At 42.3% G+C, this 21273-nt stretch overlaps 2 protein-coding genes and 1 long non-coding RNA gene across 4 annotated transcripts; 2 read left to right on the top strand and 1 right to left on the bottom strand.

The window, feature by feature from the left end:
• The first annotated feature begins 1139 nt into the window (after positions 1-1139).
• On the top strand, positions 1140-2495 carry LOC119120035 (guanylyl cyclase-activating protein 2-like). The gene is made up of 4 exons (XM_037246627.1): positions 1140-1565; positions 1648-1797; positions 1944-2055; positions 2135-2495. Exons 1-4 carry the CDS (start codon positions 1368-1370, stop codon positions 2260-2262), a joined length of 588 nt encoding a protein of 195 aa, XP_037102522.1. The 5' UTR covers positions 1140-1367; the 3' UTR covers positions 2263-2495.
• Positions 2496-2590: 95 nt separating this feature from the next.
• mapk8ip1b (mitogen-activated protein kinase 8 interacting protein 1b) lies at positions 2591-15828 on the top strand. 2 transcript variants are annotated; one of them, XM_037246547.1, is made up of 12 exons: positions 2591-2853; positions 6076-6187; positions 9436-9690; positions 11864-11945; positions 12815-13939; positions 14024-14099; positions 14409-14581; positions 14656-14759; positions 14855-14971; positions 15220-15290; positions 15375-15473; positions 15554-15828. In XM_037246547.1, the coding sequence occupies exons 1-12, from the start codon at positions 2777-2779 to the stop codon at positions 15624-15626; spliced, it is 2364 nt and encodes a 787-aa protein (XP_037102442.1). In that variant the 5' UTR covers positions 2591-2776; the 3' UTR covers positions 15627-15828. The 2 variants fall into 2 exon arrangements, with proteins under 2 accessions (XP_037102442.1, XP_037102440.1); XM_037246545.1 differs by lacking the exon at positions 2591-2853 and adding an exon at positions 4402-4806.
• A 1139-nt stretch (positions 15829-16967) lies between these two features.
• Positions 16968-17682, bottom strand: LOC119120049. The gene is made up of 3 exons (XR_005097423.1): positions 17521-17682; positions 17289-17362; positions 16968-17156 (listed from the first exon to the last, which is right to left on the bottom strand). It is a non-coding gene; the product is annotated as an uncharacterized LOC119120049 (long non-coding RNA).
• Between the last annotated feature and the right edge of the window lie 3591 nt (positions 17683-21273).

Raw genomic sequence — 21273 nt, 5'->3', positions numbered from 1 at the left:
CAATTAAAGAAACCCACAAAATGCTAAATGATAACACACAAATAGGGCAAGAAAAAAGCCTGTCCAGATTTTAGGAGTTTTTGAAAACAAAATAAAGTTCGGATATTTTAGTAGGCTTTCCTGACATATTTTATTGCCCAACAGAAGCCTGAATGTTTTGTGCTAACATTGACCTCTAGCTTGTATTCATCTTTGGTAACACTGGATGTATGTAAATGTAGTATGTAGTACCTAAAACATCTCGTGTTGTAATACAGCCATTTTACCAGTAGGTAGCGGTGTTGTTCTGTGCACGTCAGAGGTTAGGCTGGCAGCCACTCTTCCCTTCTCATCCATTTGAACAAGGAAATCGCAATTTCACAGCAATTTTGACAGTGAAATCATAATTAGATTCGAGAAGAAAATAATGTTAGTTAATCATTTTACGTTTACTCTTGATGATACAGGTAAGAGTAGACTCTGACCAAATGTGTCTATAGGTATCCCCTGCCTGCCTCTGAGATTAAGTTCAAACCCATGTGTGTGCTTTTAAAATCACAATGCAAGTGTCCTTATTTAAATTTGACCTACGTAGAGATCATCTCAATGCATGTCTCTTGAAGGATTTGTCTCCCCTGCCTAATGCAATCTAATTAAAAGAGATTGATATACCAATTCCAAATGAGCATGGCCTTGAGCGTCTTATGCTCTTAGCTTGTTTTTCCGGTGCTGCAGTAGTCTGATTAACAACAACGCTCTTTACATGGGCGAGTGGTCTTTACAATAATGTGCAAGTGTCATTTCAAGACAAAGCTTTTGCTAGGTAACTGCACCAAGGTTTTGAATGTGACCTAAACTATTAATATCAGTGTTGACGTGAAGTCGACTTGGACTATTTTACTGTCAACACTTCAGACTTTCAATTTGTAAATTGTACAACACGAATCCCGGGCCACATAAAATGGTGTGACGGGCCAAATCTGGTCCCCGGGCCTTGGGTTTGATACAGTGCATTAGAATTTCTATGTTTTGAAAACTGTTGACGTCAGTCGTCGAACAATGTGATTATTTATGTGCCGTAAGGATCCCAGTGCCTTTTCCTCCTCTCATCAAATTTTCTGGCCAACCTGAAGTAAAAGGCTTTCTTGAACATACTTATTGTGGGTTTGGGTTAGTCCATTTTTAACTCTGGGGCGTACCCACTGAAAGAAAACCCAGACCAGGTAATCCAATCTTAATCCCCAGACTACACTAATCACTTCTCACAAATGTAAACAGTTGAGATTCCGCAGGTTTACGCTACGCCCGAGTCGATAAGATGGCCATTTCTCATCTGCACACTCCATGGTAGAGTTGATAAAGGTCAACGTCCTGGTGAAACACAAACCATGGGACAGGCACAGCAAACAGGGAGCTCCGAAGAAATCGACATCAAAGCGCTTCAGGATATGTATAAAAAATTTGTCACGGAGTGCCCAAGTGGACTACTTTTTCTGCATGAATTCAAGCGTTTCTTTGGTGTGGACCCAAGCAGCGAAGCATCGGATTATGCTGAGAGCATGTTTCGAGCGTTTGACACTAATGGGGTGAGATTTTTTACATTCATATGCTTTTTTTTAATCTGAGTCGTAAAAAACACTACAATTAATGGAACTGCTTTCCTTTCAGGACAATACAATAGATTTCCTGGAATTTGTAGCGGCCCTGAATCTTGTTTTTCGGGGAGACATGGAGCACAAACTGCGCTGGTCGTTCAAAGTGTATGACAAAGACAACAACGGATTTGTTGACAAGGATGAGCTCCGGTCAATAATTCATGTAAGTCACAATGTGTCGTGTTGGCACCATTTTATGGACCTCTCAAAGATGTGCAATCTTACAAATCACATCTCTGAAAAACATTCCCTACTTTGATTTTTGAAATCCGGACTGTTTACATCAAGTTCTATTTTTTTTCTTTCTAGAGCATTTATTGTGTCAAGAAAGGAGGCACAAAGACAGACACAAATGAGTCCCATTTTACAGTTGACGATGCTGTGGAACGAATACTGCGGGCTGTTGATAGTGACGGCGATGGTAAGTATTAAACATGAGAAAAAAAACTGAGGCCTTAAAAATAGATAAGAAATATTTGTTCTTATAATTTGCTCTACAGGTTGTATTACAATGGAAGAGTTCATTAGAGGAGCACAGCAAGACCCGTGGGTGCTCAATATGTTGAAGTTGGACATAAATCCTGCACAATGGGTTCTGGAGCAGAGGAGAAAGAGCGCACACTTCTGAAAATGGCCAAGTGCTCATTTCAAGGTTGATGAGACATCAAACCAAAGCCGTCGCCATGCAGGGACAAGTTTTAACTCAGGTCCAACTCTTGAGCCTTTCAACCATTTGCATTTCATATTTATTTCTCAACAATATTGGACTCTTCATCCACCTTGTATAAAATTGATACTCATGTACTTTGTTATGCTTACTGTCTGCATAATTTTATGTAATAAAGTTTCCATTTTGGGGAAGGGGGGGGGGGCTTTGGATGAGAGTGAGGATTTCCGTTGGTGTAAATATAATAAGATATACAAATATAGTGTTGACATATCCCTAAAGTCAACAGGGAAGAGCATTCTTGGGAGCTTTGCTTTTTACCACAGCCCCTGAAGGCAGCATCCTATCGCAGAACTACGATATCATCCTCATGTGTCAAATGTGTCGCTGTCTAACCGAGCAACCGCAGGCAGGCCGGCGGCTGCACCGCAAACTGCTCAGCCTCACGCGAACGATGGCATGAGAGCCGAGCGGCATGGCGGAGGGTGAAAAGCGGAAAGGCAGCCGGCAGCGCGAGCGCAATCTTCAGATGAAGTCTCCAGCCAGATGCAGGTAGGAAAGGGTGACGCGATGAAGGGGGATGAGATGCGCGTGCTTTTGGTATTGATTCCGACTGGATGGAGCTTCTCGGTCTTTTGGTTCTGCATGTGTTATTATTGCGTTGTTTTGGTTTCTGTGTTTTTTCCCCTTCATTTTGGGTGTGCCTCGATTGATTGGTTATATTTTTGCCTGCTTGTGTATCAGTCTTCTAAAGTGTGGAGCTGTTTCTATTTAACGGGTTTATTATATTGTGCTTGAACATTATAATAAATTGATTTAAAAAAAAGTCCAATAGTTTGACAGTAAGTTATTGCAAAGAACACATGCATACATGAATAATTGATTTGTTAAATCAATAAAAACAATCGCTGTCGAGAATCATATAACCTGATGCTCAATTTCTAATCCACGTGTTGAATAGCTTTCTCAGGAAGGTAATTATTATTTCTGGTTTTAATAGTTGCATAACTATTACAATTCATATTCAGAACATATTTAAATAATATAGTGCAAGAAGGCCAAACAAGTGGATTATTGATTTATGTTATTTTATATGTTTAACTGGCTTGTGTGAGTAAGTGTGCGCACGGTTTGCTTCATTGTTTCAGAATTGATATTTGGCAGAAAAGAGAAGATATGTAATCCTCAGCCCTGAAGTTGGCTTGCTACCAATGGAGCCATATGTTGTTGTCTTGTTTTTCCACTGACATGCCTTTATCATGTTCGTGATCATATTTATTGCCAGTTTTCAGCAAAAGCTTTTTTGGATGAGCTCACGAAATATATCAGATGATTGTTGGATATTTTTTGTGTTGAAGCAATAATTCAGCCAGCAAATCAAGTCATGTCGCTTTTTCTATGTGCGCAGCTCTTTGAATATCTAACTGAGACACATCAGTAGCTCGTCTGAAATTAAAAAAAAGAATTCAGTCTGGTGGAGTCAGCGTGACCCCATTTGGATGTTGTAAAATTTTCATGACTGTTGTTCTTGTAGATTTACCAGATTGGGAGTCAGTGTTTGCGCGATAAATCTTTTCCTCAAACTCCGCACCTTGTTATATTTTGTGCCCGTCCCAAATCCGGATAAATTGGGTCGAGTTGGAGTCAGCTATCCACAAAACATATGCCAAAAGTTAAATGGAAATGGACTGTTGACATAAAATGGGCAGCCACTACTCTTCTGTCATTACTGTTGTAGTAAAGTGGCCAATACAAAAACAAGGAAATATATACTGACATACTTTTTGTGTAATATTTAATGTTATTAACAATGTCATGTGCACGGACTAATAACAGTACAAATAACATTTGAAGTGCCGCAACAATTTTGGTGAGTTATAGTTTCCATCAAGAGTAGTGACTATATTCTAATTGCTCTGGGCGGATTGTATCAGTATTATATACAAATATAAAAAATATTTTACACAGATGGGAATAACAAAGGGAAAAATGATAGTCTGATGTGATCAATGGGCCTCATGAATAATTGAGCATGGCCATGGTGCATAGCGAGAGGAGTGCCCCGTTGTGCTGGGGCTTTTCTGTCCAGCAAGTATTGTGCAAACGGCAGCATTTTTGCTGCTTTAGCAGAGTCCATCTGATGCTCACAGGCAGACTAAACATCAGAGTGGAAAAGGAGAGGCGGGAACAGATTAGATAACACTCCTCTTTCGATGGCCCCAGCTTCTCTGCTTGGAATAATTCCCTCACAATATCGCTCGTGTGCTTCAGAGGCAAGAGCGAGCTCTGAACGTAACGCTCCTTCCATCGACCCGTTTGAGCTGCACCTCCACCCCTTTCCTCCGGCTTTCCTTCCTTGATGCTCCTCCCCCTCCCTCCTGCGCCCCCCTTCTTCACTCTCCAAACCCCTTGCTCCTTCTCGGCTTCGGATGCCCTCCTCGCTTACAGTATGGACTCGGGAGGGGAAGGAGAAGAAGGTTGGATGGAGGACCAGTGGGAAAAATGGTAGGACACGCTTTCTGTGTTTCTGACTGGAACGTAGCGGCATGGCTGTGTGACCTTGTGTTTGCGCGCGACTGTTAACGTCCTCTCTCTATTTGTCGACTCTTTGCACGTTTAAGCTCAGGGCAGGCTTGCCCTTGAATAAGAGGAGGATGCATATGCCTTTGTGGCTCTAGGAAAAGATGTTGAGCCTCTCGACCAGAAATAGCATGACCAGAGGATACACAGCCCTCTTAATGTTGTTATGTAGTGCGGGAAAAGCTGTGTGCAAATAGGCCTGTGTGTTGGGCTTGTTTTCATCCATCAAATGGGGAGTTATGTGGACGTGTGGCATCTGACAGGACCGTCCTGCTCCGGTCCTAAATGTGTCCTTGCAAGAGGGCGAAGGTGATGAATGGCCAGCACCTTGCACCACAGTCGTCTCGTCTCTAAGGAGGACTATAAAGGCGTGAATGATTGGGGACGGATGTGGGTCGACTGAATATGCGTCTGATTTAATAACTGAATGCCAGGTTCAAAATGTCTAGTGTGTGACGCTCATGACATACCTAATGGCATAGATTTGTTATTTTTTGTTCGTATTTAGCGCAATCCAAAATATAATGTCGCAATCCTGCAGGCCAGTCTAATGTAAAACTCCAGTAAAAATCAAATTTTGCTTGACAAAACTTGAAATGTTTCTATTGTTGTCGAAATAGTTGAAATGTTTTGGTCATAGTTCCAATCAATGCCATCGTAAAACACAAATACATTGATCGACATTTTGCTTGGCAGTAATAATCATATGCCAGCTAGCTGGTCGTTGCTAGCAGCTAACAAGAGAAGCTAACACGCCTCAAAGCTAATTCTTGTTAACATAAAACCTGAAAGTATTATCATACCATTTTTAAAGGCAATTCTAGTGATATTATTTTCCTGTGACAAATATTAAGAAAGTAATGACTCTTGAAAACATAAATCATCTATACACATTTTCAACGAGTACAACTGGGCTATCTCAAAATGAATTATAATTAATAATGCTGTCATGGGAAAATGACGATACATTCTTCCAACACGCTCAAAATGACCTAACAGTAAATTAAGTCTACTCAAGAGACAATTCTTTCCTTAAGACGCAAATTAGTTGCTTTAGATGTTCCCTGTTCACTTAAAATTATCTTTGTTTTTCTTGGTTAGATGGAAAGTTGGTCATGAAAATCTTTCAATGTTTAGAATACGATCAAGGACTTTAGTCTGCTAAATTGGTACTTTCTCTTCAATCTTGTCCAGGTTGACTCACGACATCAGTTTGGGTGAGTTTGAAGATGACGACCTGTCAGAGATTACCGAGATCACCGACGAACGTGGGATGAGCCTCAACTGCAATGGCCCGGATATTAAGGTAAGTCTAAACCCAAAGGAATGAAACAACATTTTCTTTTGTCAAGGTTCATAAGATGTGCACCAAGTCACCCACTGTAGTTTTTTCTAGGTCGGCGCCTTTAAGGCCCTGCCACACAGCCCTATCCAATCTGGTCTTTTCATTTTACCACTGTTAACGTGTCAGAGGGGACCAGCAACTTCTCAGCTTCTAAAAGTAGTGTTAGTGGCGCAAGTGTCGCTGTATGAAAGGCATGTCCTCCTGAATTGCTGTTTTGTAGTTTGCTTCCGGTCGAGGATACACACCGGATGCCCGACTGTAAATCTGGTTGAAGTGTGTGTGTGTTTGTGTGTGTGAGTGAGTGATGAGTATACCGTATCAAGCACAGCATAATTATTGACATTTAGAAGTTGTGTTTTTTTTGCTTTGAGCAAGTTTTAGCCCATCCCATTTTTCAAAATTCTGGCATCCAAAAAAATAAAACATTTATGCAATTGGAGCATGTTTGAACTATGAGAGAGGCAGAAAGAGATCGGACTGCTACATAGAGAGAGCAACTGTGGTGAATGTATTATTCTTTCAGATCTTTTTGGCTCGGTTCTCTCTGAACACATCAACGCCTCCTCCTCCATCAGCTAAACTAATTATTTCTTCTCTTGTAACCATGGCAACGGGAAGGGTGAAAGCCTTTTTCTTCCCCTGAGTCAGTTATGCTCACAGATGAGCATTCGATATTTTTGGGTCGCTCACTGTGCTTTGTCATGCTTTCGTAATTGCGGCGCTAACAACAATAGAATAGCCAAAAAGTATCATCGGGGACAGACGAGTGCTCGGCATCTTTTCGTCATATTTCAGCAACGTGCGAACAAGGCCCATCCCTGTTTAATAATGCATCAACCGTTGATACACTTTCAGAAACTGAATGGGATTGTGTGTGACCTCAGTACAGATCGCTCACTGCTTGCCCATTAGCCCGCAGCGCTGCTGACCTCATCATCAAGCTCACCCTCCGAAGGGGATTCCTCTAATGCACGTATATGTCGGTTCATGCGTTTGCGTGCACACGATGTTTAAAACAGAAAGTAGTAGTGTGGAGGATACCATATGGAGCAGTGTAAGATTATATTGCTAACGTAGGATGGTAAAAGTTGTTGAAGATTCAGGGGGGATGAAAGTCTCTCGTTTAGTGCCAGCATTCGAACGCAAATTTTTTTTTCAACCTAGCATAAAATTGTTAGTGCTTGTACTTGTTTGCGCTTGTACTTTTCAAGTATTAGCACAGGGGTGTCAAACTTTGTTTTATTGTGGGCCACAGCGTGGTTCCGATTTCCCTCGTGGGGCCATTAATGACTTAAATAGAAATGAATGGCCCCTCATATGATCACATACACAAATTTCACCACACCCAGGTGTGTGTGTGACGATCATTGGGACTTTAATCTAATCTTTAATATTTGGGAGCTTAAGATCAGGGGATGCTTTGAGAATAATTGTCAATTTTTGTCTATGTGAAGCCCTTTGAGACTGCTTGTGATTTAGGGCTATACAAATAAACTTGACTTGACTTGACTTGACTTGACTTGACTTGACTTGACTTGATACAACAGAATCCAATGATAAAAAGTTCAACAATTTTCTCATTTATTTTGGAAGTGGGATTGTGACAAAAAATAATGCTGTTATTAAAAATAAGACCATTTACAGTTTGGACATTTTAATAAGAAACACTGAGTTGTTAAAATGATTTGCCTTTGCGGGCCACATAAAAGAATGTGGCGGGCCGGATCTGGCCCCCGGGCCTTGAGTTTGACACCTGTGCATTAGCAGGTAAAAGTCTGAATTAGTGGACTGAGGTATCAACTGACAACATGGACGAGGGTGTCTCGTCGTAATTGACAGATGGCGAGAGAAGATGCTCAAGCGTAGGAGTGGAGAGATTTGATTAGCAGTCACATGATACTTGTTGCAGATTGCGCACGTATGGAATTGCAGATTAGGTAACTATAGAAACAGGTAGCGCCTCATGATTATCTCTAGCGGTGTACAATAAACAAAAAGATCACTGACATGTAGGTGCCGATGTGTTTAAAAGGAGTGAAACAGCATCTCGAGTGTGAGGGCGGAAAGAGATGTTTCAGCAAAACAGCCATAGGAGCTATTTCCATGGCAACCTATTTTCACTTCTCAGCCGCATGTGTTGGAGCTGAAAATAAACCGAGAGGTGGTTTGCATCGCCTCCATGGATACTGCTCACGTCATCTCATGGATGGGAGAGGACATCAACAAATGCACAAGCGCCTTGTGTCTCTTTTTTTTTTTTGTTTTGCATCCAGGGATGATCGGCAGTAGCGTGACAACCATGCTCTGTAAAAAAGATTCAAATCAATCGTTTTGAAAGAGTTCAACTCATCAGTGAGTCATCAGGTTGCAATCGAGGGTGATTGTGAGATCTCCCCTGCTTTGGCTTCTCCGATTGGATGAGAGGCGAGCATCGTCGTCGGGGGGGGGGGGGGGGGGGGGTCAGAGTCATGCACTCTTCACTCGCCTCCACGTCGTCACTTGTCTCCTAGCAACACAGCGGTGCCTTTTAAAGGGGCCGGTTATAAATTGAGGTCGTAAAACACAAGAGGCTGAGCGGAAGCGGGTTGCATGAGCTGGTATTGATCTTCACTTTGAAATTGTCAAAGGGAAGGAAAATGAGCCTTTTAAGCCTTCAAACCAGTTTCAGTGTCCTGAGTGTGACGTGACTGGAGAAACAATTGGTGACATGGCTAATAATAGAAATCCACATTATTCGTTTACATAAAATGACACCACTCATTTCAGCATTTTAGCTCACTTTGTTTTAAAAAATTAAACCACACTATATTAAAAGGTTGAAATGATTTCCAAGTGAATACACTTGTGATTTTTCTAGAACTATTTTGAAAATCCTCATTGCATCCGTTACTGCTTAAAAGCTAATGTCTTCCTAATGCTAGCAACTGGCAATGTCGTCGGGCTTTTTAGGCCAACTCAGAACGTCAGTGTGCGCCATCTGTGTATGTGGAAGGAAATAGAGCAAAGTGTGTTGAAGAGGGTCCAATCTCTGGCCTCAGCTGTGTTTGCCCACTAAGCAGCTCAGCGTTGACAGCGAGAGTAGCAAGCCAAAATCAAGGAATTTTCTAATTGGCCAGTTCACTCTCCTCATCTCCTCCATGCTCACTCCCTCTCTCCCTTGTACTGTTTGTCCGCTACAAATGACAGATTGCGTCTTCCAATCGCTGCAGGGCCACGTGAGGCGAGGGACCAATAGCAGGCCGGGGAGGGCGGAGCTCGGCGCCGTCGGACAGCTCCAGGCGGAGATGCTGCATTTGGATCTCATTGATGGTGCTGACGGTTTCCGCGGTGATAAAGAGTCCTCCAAGGCCTCCATCGCACCTCCGCCAGTAACCAAGGACCCTACAGTACCTGTTACCATGGATACCTACCGGCCGAAGAGACCTACGACCCTTAACCTCTTTCCAATTGTGCCCCGCACGCAGGTAAAGTCTTTTTTTTTTAAGTGACATACTGTCAACGCAAAGTTGAAGAGAAAAATATCGTCTTTTAGATTACATCTCGTCGATGTGTTTCGTCTTTTGAAGCAAATAGCACTGGACAATGGAGGTCATTTTACTCCGTTTGTCTTTGCTCGGAGAGGATGGGTTCACCCGGACGAACAATAATCCCTATTGTCAAGACCTTTCCAGCCCTTGGTGTGTGTATCATTTCTATTGTTGTATGTAAATGTAAACAAGAGTGGTGACCTTGTTTTCCGATCCGTACACCCTCGCTTATATGAGCATGTGAGGGGAAGTATAACTGATGGAGTCATGTTTCTGGTCATCTGAGGAAGGTCGGCTTAGTCATCAGCAGTCTCGTAGTGATTCTCCAAATTGGAATGAATATGACGTTAATTGTGTTGGACTTAGCTGGGCTCTCATCCTAACCACCTGATGGATACATTCAAGCCTTGAAACGTGTTTTGGTTCTCTAGGAACATGCAGCATCTTGTTCAGGTGCTCATTAAATTGTTGCTCTAATATCAAGTTACCATGGTTTGATTGATGATGCCCAATTTTTAGCTCTTGATCTCTTTTTGGTACAAATTTTTGTATGCACAGCTTCTGATTATGCAACACTATGCATATCTTCCACACGATTCTACACCCAGCCAGCCCTCAGGCTTGTAGGCTGTCAAAATGATCTTCTGAGCAGCGTCAGATTTGTCAGCGCTTCAGTTTGTCCATTTTCCCCGAGGTGGAAAGCTGACTGAAGCCACTGTGGTGTTGCTCTTCCGGGTTTCCTGTCTGGGTTGGAGTTGTCACGTCTAGAAAGTACAAAGGGTGCAATCGCTACTTGTACACTTGCCTCGTTACAGTCATGAGATTTGATTTGTCTGAAAAAAAATGTCTAAAAAAAACAAAAGTGTCTACTGCAGCTGTAATGTGAAATTGTAAAATGTAATTCCATCAATCATGCTGGCAGGAATCGTGTCCAGTGTGAGGCTGAGACGATTACATAACGATTTCTAGGTTGTATTGTACAACCCGGGTGCTTGAGAGTTGCAGAGTGATTGTTTCCAGGTCAGTGAATAAATAAAAACGTAAACTGTATATTCAGCTCAGCTTCATTTGGCGGACTTCTGTGACTGGAAAAAAAGCCAGAGCACAATTTTAGTGTCATTTTTCTAGTGAGAAAACATTTGTAATTTTTTTTTTTTACGTCACAGCTTTTATTTTGCTGTTTGCCCCCCCTCTAAGACTGTTTGAGTAAATGTATCCAGACGTGATGTCAAGATTAATCCTGAGTCCTGGTAATCTCCCATCTGGTTACACACCACACTTGTCGTAAGTAGTACTGAGTGAGTCTTGAGCTTGCTGGCGAAATCTACCTGTCTTCATTCATCTCACTTAATTCTCAATGGCATGAAGGCAAAACTCTTAAAGAATTGTGAGACCGCTAATTCTTAGTGAGGTGGTATCACGTACACATACACACGTCACATGAGTCATTGGCCCAAGGCCATGATCTTTTTATATTCACGGTGGCAAGATGGTTCCACGTCTTTCGTTACCACGACGACAGCAAGATTGGGAAGTGAGTCATGCATCGGTGGGTGGACATCGGAAAAGGATCCATATTTGCAACAGTTTGATCACAGGACTTTCCGCTTCTTTATTTGTATTTTCTTACCGCCACTACAAATCTATGTACTGTATGTCCGTGTACATGAATAGCAAGATGTTTTATTTTTTAATCTTTTTATTTTACCACTCAGGTTTAAATCAAGAGTTAGTTAATTAAGTGTATGTTTGCGTGACAGTTTATAATTGTGGCTATAATATAAAAATAGACAAAACTAGACCAGAATTGAATTGAATCGAATCGAATCGTATTGGGCAGATACAATGAAATTGCAGTGCAGTTCCAGATTTGTGTTTCAAGAATAAAAAAGAAAACTAAATAACTGCATGTCTTCCCAGTAAGGAAAAGGTCTGGTTCCCTTTAAATTCACACCACTACGCACAGACAAAAGACTCATTCAGGGCATATTCACCAGCTTTGTGTGTGTTGTGTGGTGAGTTGGGGACAAACTCTCTCAAGATCCAGAGCTTCATCTTCTCCTGTTCCCACCACTTCCTTCATTTGTTCTTTACCTCTGCTTTTCCTCAGGACACGTTAAACAACAATTCCTTTGGCAAGAAATACACATGGCAGGATAAAGTTGCGGGCTCATCTTCACCTCTCAAAACGGGTGAGTTTTTCTGTCTCTTATGAGACGTGTGCATTTGCCAAGTTTAATTATTACAGATATTTGAGTCAACATGATCACAAATAGCTCTGTGCCCTCAAAAGAAAAAAAAAACAGGATGCAAAATTCATGATAGGACAACTTCCCTTTTGCTACTCTCGCTAATTCGTATGCGCTTGTCCCATTTTAGTTTGTCACTGCTGTTTTTTTAATGTAGCCAGCCCGACTATTTTTATCCACACAAAGCACTAAAATAAGATGAATTCAGTCTGACATTATATATTTTTTTGAGTATTAACTCATTCAAATTGTTTGGGGCAACTTCACCCGTTACACTCTGCAGAGTTAGGTGCAAATAAGGTCACAGACTTAAAATCCAACTTGATCTGGGATGAGAATTTCACCATCATTAATCCTTTTTATTCTGTATTTTATATCAATCTGTTTTCCAGATAGTTCATTGAAAATAATCCTGAACTTTGAAGTGTACAAAATCACTGTATTCTTGGGCTATTGGATGTTGAATTATATTCAACAGTTATTTGCTAATCTGCGGCTCTCGTCTATCATAAAATCATCATTGCAATACTTCCTGGCGACGGATTATGACATAACCGGTCAATCGCCATCCCATAGACGCACTTTGAGTTTCAATGAGGATTTATCTGAGTAATCCTGACATCTGTTACATAACCTTTTCTACTTTTTGCTCTTCCCGTTTTTCCTTTTTCTGCATTTCATCGCCATGTTTGCTTGTTGCGTCGGTTTTGGCGCTCACGCCTGCGTCATGTTCTCCGTCTGCGTGTGTGGCCTTTGTGTTTGCGTTTGCACGTCCGTCCTCATATTGCTGTATGTCTTTTCCCATCTTCCAGGTGAGCTAACGCCTCCGCGCGAACACAGCTGTCTGAGCGACGAGGACAAGGTACGCGGCGCCGCGCAGACCAAAGACCGAGGCACCTCCACCGACGCCCCCTGCGGGAACTCGCACGCACCCGGACGTTCACAGAGCTCCGCGTCGACGCGGCCAAAGTTTCAGGAGAAGCCGCCTGCGCCGCCACCGCCGCCGCAGAATTACAAACCGGCTCCTCTCTATCCGGCGGGAAAGTTGGATGCGAGCGGCCATCGGCAGGAGAGGCTGCAGTACCACTCGGAAGCTCCTTTGGAGCCCACAGAGGAGATCTACCTGACCCCGGTGCCGCGCTGTTCCGACCCTTCGGAACCTGTTTGTACACAGGACCGGCCTTTCCTTTCGCAGCTGAGCGAGCAAGGTCGTATGTCCATTAGCTCCGATACAGAAGGCCCGCCTCCTTACCAGCCGCTACCCGACCAGTCCAACTCGTCCATCTACGAGGAGGACGAAGCCTACATCGCGCCGCCTTCTTACGCATCTTGCGTGGAATCGCTCATCACGCCGCCTAGCGTGGCTCTGTCAACTCATCCTACCGCGGCGCTGGACTTTAGCCTCAAGGGGTCAGGAACGGGGGCAGGGGCAATGCTGAGAACTGGCTCGTCAGTCGAGTACGTGGACGCCACGGACGAAAGCTACTGCGGGGAAGACGAGGATGTGGATCGGATCATCATAAACGAAAGAATAAAGAAAGTGGTCGCAAAGGTGAACGGGGGCAACGGCAGAGCCGCCCCGCTAAGGACTTCCATGAGCTCAGACGCCAGCGGTTTGTCGTACGATTCGGTCAAATACACCTTGGTGGTGGACGAGCACGCTCAACTGGAACTTGTCAGTTTGAGACAGTGTTACCAAGGTTACAGCGACGACAGCGATTCGGCCACCGTCTACGACAACTGCGTCTCGTCTCCCTACGAGTCGGCCATCGGGGAAGAGTACGAGGAGGCGGACGAAGAGGAAGATTGTGCACGTTTGGGGGGGGTCAGACGAGAGGCCACGGCTTGTCTGTCCGAAGACTCCACGCCGGACGTCGACTTGCATTTCTCCAAGAAGTTCCTCAACGTCTTTATGAACGGGCGATCGAGCTCATCGAGTAAGCGATGGTCACTTTGGCACAGGGAGAAATTTGCTCTGTTCATTTTTGTCTCTAAAACTGTCAGTTTTTTTTCTGCCTTAGGTGCTGAGTCTTTTGGTTTATTTTCCTGCACCATAAACGGAGAGGAGCAGGATCAGAGCCACAGAGCTGTCTACAGGTGAGTTAAAAAAAAAAACTACGGTGCATTTTAATCGGAACATTTTTTTCCAGTGTTGACACGTTTCTCTACGAAAAAACAAAAGGAACAATGACCCCTTTTATTTCAGGGCGAGAAATTTGTTTTTGCATTGGATTGGAGAGGATAAGCAAACCAACATATAATCCAGATTATCTCAAACCTTTGATTTGGCAGGAACCAGAGATATTACTAATAAATGGGATTTTACATAACCAAACACACCTTCTTAATCTGAAGGTCCTCCAGGATCCCGCAGAACGTCAGCTTCATCTGTTTTTCTCCATGCAGGTTTGTCCCGAGGCACGATGATGAGTTAGAGCTGGAAGTGGACGATCCATTGCTGGTGGAGGTACAAGGGGAGGATTACTGGTACGAGGGCTTCAACATGAGAACGGGTGCCCGGGGGATCTTCCCTGCTTATTATGCTATCGAGGTGACCAAGGAGACCGATAGCTTCAAAGGTAACTGATGAAAAGGAACGGCGCGATTAAATGAACATGTATTAATGTTGTATGGTTGGTTGATCTCTTTTCAGCAAAGAGCAGTGAGTGGCTTGACCGGTACCGGCTAAAATTCCTGGGCTCAGTCCAAGTGCCCTACCACAAAGGAAACGACGTTCTTTGTGCAGCTATGCAGAAGGTTCGGCACCGAACTGCTCTTTTTTTTAGAAATCTGAATTGTCTTTTAAATCAAAGTGAACTGCTTAAGTTTTAAGCAATCTTTGCGCTTCCCAGATTGCCACCAACAGAAGGATGACAGTTAAGCACAACCCGCCTTCCTCCTGTATTCTGGAAATCAGTGTCAAGGGAATCAAACTGGCCGTTCATGAGGATTATTACTCCTGTGATCGAGTAAGACTGCCATTTTTTTTATACTGAGTGGTGTCCAATTGGACATGATCACTTTACAACAGTGGTTAGTCGCCACCGTGTGGCCATGTGTATGTACTACAGTCATTTAAAAAAATAGTGATACATTTGATTGTTCTCTCCACAAATACGGCATCAAAAAACAAAAAATAACGTGTCTCACGATTGAAATATTGTGTCCCCTCCGACACTAAAGCCTTGCTTCCTTTTTCCTCTTCTATCTCTGTCAGAGTAACGAGTGCAGTCACTTTTTCCAATTGAAGAATGTCTCCTTCTGCGGTTATCACCCCAAAAATTGCAAGTAAGTCAAACAACAACAAAATAACCCTCCAATTTCTCCTGTTGATGTCATTTCAGAGTGATGGTTTTTATTGTCTCTCTGCAGATATTTTGGTTTCATAACAAAGCACCCGGCAGACCAGAGATTTGCCTGCCATGTGTTTGTGTCCGAAGATTCCACCAAAGCTGTGGCAGAGTCAGTAGGGTGAGTTAGTAATTTAATTGTATTCTAACACAAAAAAATTGCATAAGCTTGATCACCAAATTGGCACGTCTGTTTTACAGGAAAGCCTTTCAGCTGTATTACAAAGAATTCGTGGAGTTCTCATGCCCCACAGAAGATATCTACTTGGAGTAGCCAAGTCCCGCCTTCAACCAGAGCCCTGTACAGCGCACTGTATCATAACATGGTGTTGCATGAAGGACACATTTAGAAAATAACAAAACATCTGAGGAGCAAGCAGAAGAAAGGAAGAAGCCAAAGGAGTGCTTTCGAGGCAAGAAATATTATGCAAAATAATAGTGGGGTGCACACACACGCACGCACACACACACACACACGCACACGCACACACACACACACACACACACACACACACGAGTGCAGCTTTCAGCTAAGTAGCAGTCGCCCCAGAAGGTGGAAACAGAAGCCGACCGACTGCCTTTACTTGCACCGAGCCAGCGTTGTTTATATTTGTGAAGTTCACAGAGGGTGACTTTTTGACTTTGAGGATTTAATGGCGTGCATAAACAACAACATGGTGGAAAGTAGGCTAGAATCCAACAAAACTTATCGAGAGGAGCACTGATGACACCTGCAGCTGATTCTTATTGTCTAATTGTATTTTTAGAATCCAGACACATTGTGCTTCACTGGTGTGTTCCAAAAACAAAAGTGTTAGACGTCACGTTTAGACTCAAGACAGCGACGCAGCTACGCGCGAGCAGAGAACTTCACAACTAGTGCCTCTTTTTCATCTTTCATCAGGACCTTCTCCATCTTGCGTTTGAAATAATGCTAAATGATGATGCTATTGAGTGTGTGAAGGAAGATTGTGATGATGTTGTGATTTGATGATGCATCCCCCACTACCCCTTACATGTGCGGGTTCCGCTGAAACGACAATATTGTTCAAAGCATGCACGTTTCGTTTCCCGGTATGTGTTTGTTATCGTGAGGATGGTTTTGGAATCAAGGGTCATGAGAAGCGACGCCAAACAGAAGAATGAATAGCACAACAGTTGTTTTGCAGTGGGGACAACAAACAAGGTTCTACAGTCTCTAGATCGTTATATATATATATTCAACAGAATGTTTCTAAAATGCAGAATTCTCATAAGCATCTTCAAGCTCCGCCCCCTCATTAGTTCCTCAGAATAATCTCTGCTGTTGCTAATCATATCGTGACTTTTGTACAGCCAGACAGAACAAGCAACGATGTGGGGGGCTACGCAAAAGGTGTACAGATCTGCCATATAAATTTATTAACTGTAATTATAAACACTGTACTGATTTAACATGTGAGTGAAATCTCTTTATTTTTGATTTTTTTTTTAGGTGTGACTTCTTTATTTAAAAAAAAAAAAAAAAAAAAATTAAGATGATTATCCTGTCTCCTGTTATTATTACATCATGAGCAAACAATCACATTTATTCCATACCTCATTGAAAGGTCTTAAAATAGGAAATTCTGATTCGTGGAGCTTGTGAAATCAGTTTTATTTCATCATAATTTGAGTCTCAAAGGTGTTCACAATTGTGATTGATCCAAACCAGGCAAGGAAACCCTCAAAATAACTTTCAAGGCTGTCAATACATTTCCTTAATAATTCGAATAATAAGGATTTTCTGCCCCTTGTGGGTCTGCTAGGGGCTTCACACCATAATCTGCAATAAAAAAAAAAATCGTATACATTTCTGGTAAAAATGGCAATCACAAATGATTATTTTGAGGACCGAGACCAAATGGTAAAGGATAAGCTGCGGGTGACCTTAGTGGAACCATTTTATACGTCTTACCATCAGTGTTGATCACGTACGGTTCCGAGTTGCTGGAGTAATGGAACTCGATGTTTTCCATATGGTTGTCAAGTCTAGAAAAAGAAAAAAAGAAAAAAAAAAGGACGACACTAATTGGAAAACATTATCACACTTGTGTTTGTTTTCAAGTTGTCTTCCACAATACAAGTAAACCGCTGCAACTTGGCACATATTAAAAATATTGCAACAACGTTGACGTAAAAAATATCACCTTCTCGATGCAGGACGTGACATGCATTGACTAACCAAAAGTGTGAGGATGAGAAGACGTAACATCTTGAACGGTTAACGTGAAATGTTGCCCTAAATGCACTAATCGTACACGTCTGGTGTTGGCACGATACCAACTTCCGACTAACCACGCATCACAGCTTTTAAAAGCCAAAGTGGTGACGTCAAATGACGCACCATTCAACAGTGATGCGAAAAAATTCTTTCAAAGTTAAAATGAGATAAGAAAATAACAATTTCACAACTCCACCATGAATTTCGAAATTGTTTTGTCGATTTTTATTCATTTATTAGCCTTGCCAAACCCCGAGATATGTTTTTTTATTTTTTATGGGGCGTGGTGGAATCAAGTCACTGCAAATGTTTTCCCATGCATTGTATTTAAAATGCCTCACACACTCTTTAATGAATGTGTCTTCCAGTTTGAGTCACTCCAATGGAAGTCTTTCCGACACCCAGAACGACCCCGGCACCACCTGTGCTATTCAACTGACCCTGAATCATAGTGAACCTGTCTGTTTGAGAACAATGATGCATTATTCATAGCCTGACTCCATCTGGGGCGCCAGGTCTTCAAGTCAACACCCCAGCAACTATCCTCCCTACCAAAGAGAAGGGAAAGGCAAGAATATCAACAATATAATTTAAAATAAATAAATAATACAAATTCAAAAGTTGGCTACTTTTCACCCACCCAATGATGTAAGAATATTTAGTAAAATGTCGTTCTGCTTTGTAAACGCAAGAGGGCAGCATTGTTTAAACAACGACCATAAAATGCATACACAAAGCGCTTTTATAGCAAAATAAATTGGCGTACGTGAGCTGACCTCATCTCACTCTTCATTTTATTACCCAGGATGACATCTGTGTTGCAACCCAGCTATGAAAATATGGACTCAAATGAAATCACACACAAACACTGACGAATAAACGTCATGGTGACAATAAAATGACTGTGAGCATACCTGCACGCGTCTCAGTCACGTGTTTCCAGACCTGTTGCAAAAACTTCCATCTTAAAAACAAAGCAGGAGTATAGTTCATGATGGGGTCAAGAAATGCACCACAAGTAAAGTTTTTGGATAGAATTGCAGTGCGACTTTCAGTTTTGGATGAACCAGAGTAGGTAGGCCGTTGTGATCTGAATGAGCAACAGAATTTTTACAGTAATTCAATACTCAAGAGGTAATTTACTAGCGTCCTGAAGACCAACACCTGGCGACAGTCAGATTTGTGGCTAGGGTGAGGCTCCTCTTAATGCCCTATGAATCACTGACGCAAAGTCTTTTGATGTTCGGTTAGGCTATAACTGAGAGCTCGAGATCAGGTTGACTGGGAATTTGGTGCCGACGTCTTCCCGAACGTAGTGGTAAAGAAAAACGTGGTAATCACTTGTGGAACTTTTAACCTAACCGCGTGGCCTTCTGTTGCTCTTGCGTAGCAGCCTGGCTTGCATGACTAGCTTGCTGAGACTTGTGTCTGTAAAACCCAGATCAAGTTCTTCCATCAAAGGCTTGGGGGAATCTCTGCTAAGCAGGAGCACTGTATGCAACCAGAGTCTCGTTCATACACGCCATATTCCTTTGTTTTTGCAGCTGTACTCCTCTCGCATCACCTTCTCTCCTCTAAAATACTTTTATAGGATACTGGATGTACCGTGACAGTTACGCACGAGCAAAAAACTGTCCACTTCCTCATTGAAGTCACACGATGTACCCTCCAATCCCCCCACCGCCTCCATTTCATACATGTGAAAGGTGTGAAATTGGAACATTAGACTCCAAAGTAACACTTTGACCTCACCAACAGGTCACATTACCCAGTAATGTCACATTATGATGATGGGAATGGATCTTCGAGTGTGAGGGAGAAGAATATGGAATAAGAGAGCAGTTTCGGGGAAAGGGAAAAAAAAAAGAAGCAAAGATGGTAAAATCAGGAAACACTGAAGGACGTCTAGCACCTCAGTTTACCGCCACATTCCTGTCTGAGACACACACACAAAGCGTTATTGTGATGAGTTGATCTTAGTCATCTCAGAAGCTTCACGATATCACACACATTCACATTTAGCCGCGAGCCACATCTTCCATTGTGTAGATTTTTGGGCGGACAGTCTTAATAGCACCTGTTAATGATTCCACGCTGTGTAAATATGAGGTATGAGCTTCAAAAGGTGAGGGTGCTTCAAGATCATGTGACCTGTCATCAAATGGGACAAATGATGTGACAAAGCCAAAACATAAAAAAAAATTGAACATATTTAGTTGGGTTTTATTGGCTGACGAAAGCGAGTGCTAGCTTAGTGCTTAGCGCGAGCTTAGATGAGGCGAGTAGCATCGTTGATGGACTTAAGATTGGACCAAATAGAAAAATGTATTGGGATATTAGTCAGGGTATGGCGAGGGATCTTGGAGGTTAAAGTTATTTTAAACTAAAAAGTTGAACCTTTTTGTGTGTCGACACACTGCATAGGCTACACTTCATGTTTGAAGATTAGCAAACATGACTTTACAAACACGATCAAAATGAAGCGTTATACTCTATTTGGATCCAATTGCCTTTGTCATTTGTTGGACTATGATGTGTTTTTAGAGAAGAGTGCTAGGTAATTTGTCTTCAGTAGGTCCTGTTCTTTGACATACATATGAGTGACATAAAGGAGGCGTTTGATCGTTCGCCCCTCGGGCCTGTTCCATCAAGCCCCTCTTCTTCTTTTTGATCTTTTCTCTTTCTTTTGGACTTTTTGGTCCATTTTCTTGTGTCACCAGCTCACTGTCCCATTAAACTTTTGAACCATGTGCTCCTTTCCTGATGTAAAATGGATCATATTGTATGTGTCAAGTTGCGAAAGTTGATCGAGTGGACCGAGGTGCAGCACGTTTTGTCAATCCTCTGATGTGTGCTGTCAGACTTGGACAACACGTACGACTGTCGTGTTTCTGTTTTCAGTTGTGATTTTCCATTTCTGCAAATTCATTGCAAAAAAACATGTCATTTTAAATCTTTCCTGACTAAACTCAGTCTTATAATCATGGTTGTGTTGTAATTCTGCTCTAATAATTACACAGCAATTATGTTAATACTGTAACATACAATTATGACGCGTGACTGGTTTCTCCAAATAAGAGTTTGTGTGTTTCAGTGGGTGTCAAGACGGGAGGAAAGTGAGCCACATTAATGACAACCACACTTATGTAAAGTGCCGCACAGTATTTATAGTCAGAGTCAGCTGCTCTTCGGAGTGCCTGCATATTGGGAAGGTTCACAAAACCAACTTTCAAAACACACACATTTATGGAGGTTCTTCTTTTAGAACCTTCTGGTTTTCAATTAAACGATCACATCAAGGCGAATTTAAAAACCTAGTAAGGCACCTGTGTCAAACTCCGGTCTTCGAGGAACAGCATGTTTTAGATGTTCCCCCTCATCCTCGCAGCTGATTGAGGATCCTGTTGACAATCCCGATCGTTCGAATCAACAATACGGAAACTTATAATCGAATCCTCGTTGCATGTCGTTCATACCACTTTGATGTGGTCACGCCGAGCCTCAAATCAACATTATACCCGTTTCCATGAGCGTCGTTCACGAGGGGGGAAAAAGGTCATGCAAAGCAATTATTACAAAACCATCAATTTCCTGGAAAAAAAAAGAAAAACGCCAACCACTATAAATCACCAGCATGCTTGACCAGCGAATGACTCCAAACAGTTAAAGTCAGTAAAGT

The sequence above is a fragment of the Syngnathus acus genome, chromosome 3 (genome assembly GCF_901709675.1).
Source record: "Syngnathus acus chromosome 3, fSynAcu1.2, whole genome shotgun sequence".
Classification (NCBI taxonomy): domain Eukaryota; kingdom Metazoa; phylum Chordata; class Actinopteri; order Syngnathiformes; family Syngnathidae; genus Syngnathus; species Syngnathus acus.
The sequence above is the reverse complement of the archived record's forward strand: the minus strand, read 5'-3'. Positions and strand labels throughout refer to the sequence as shown.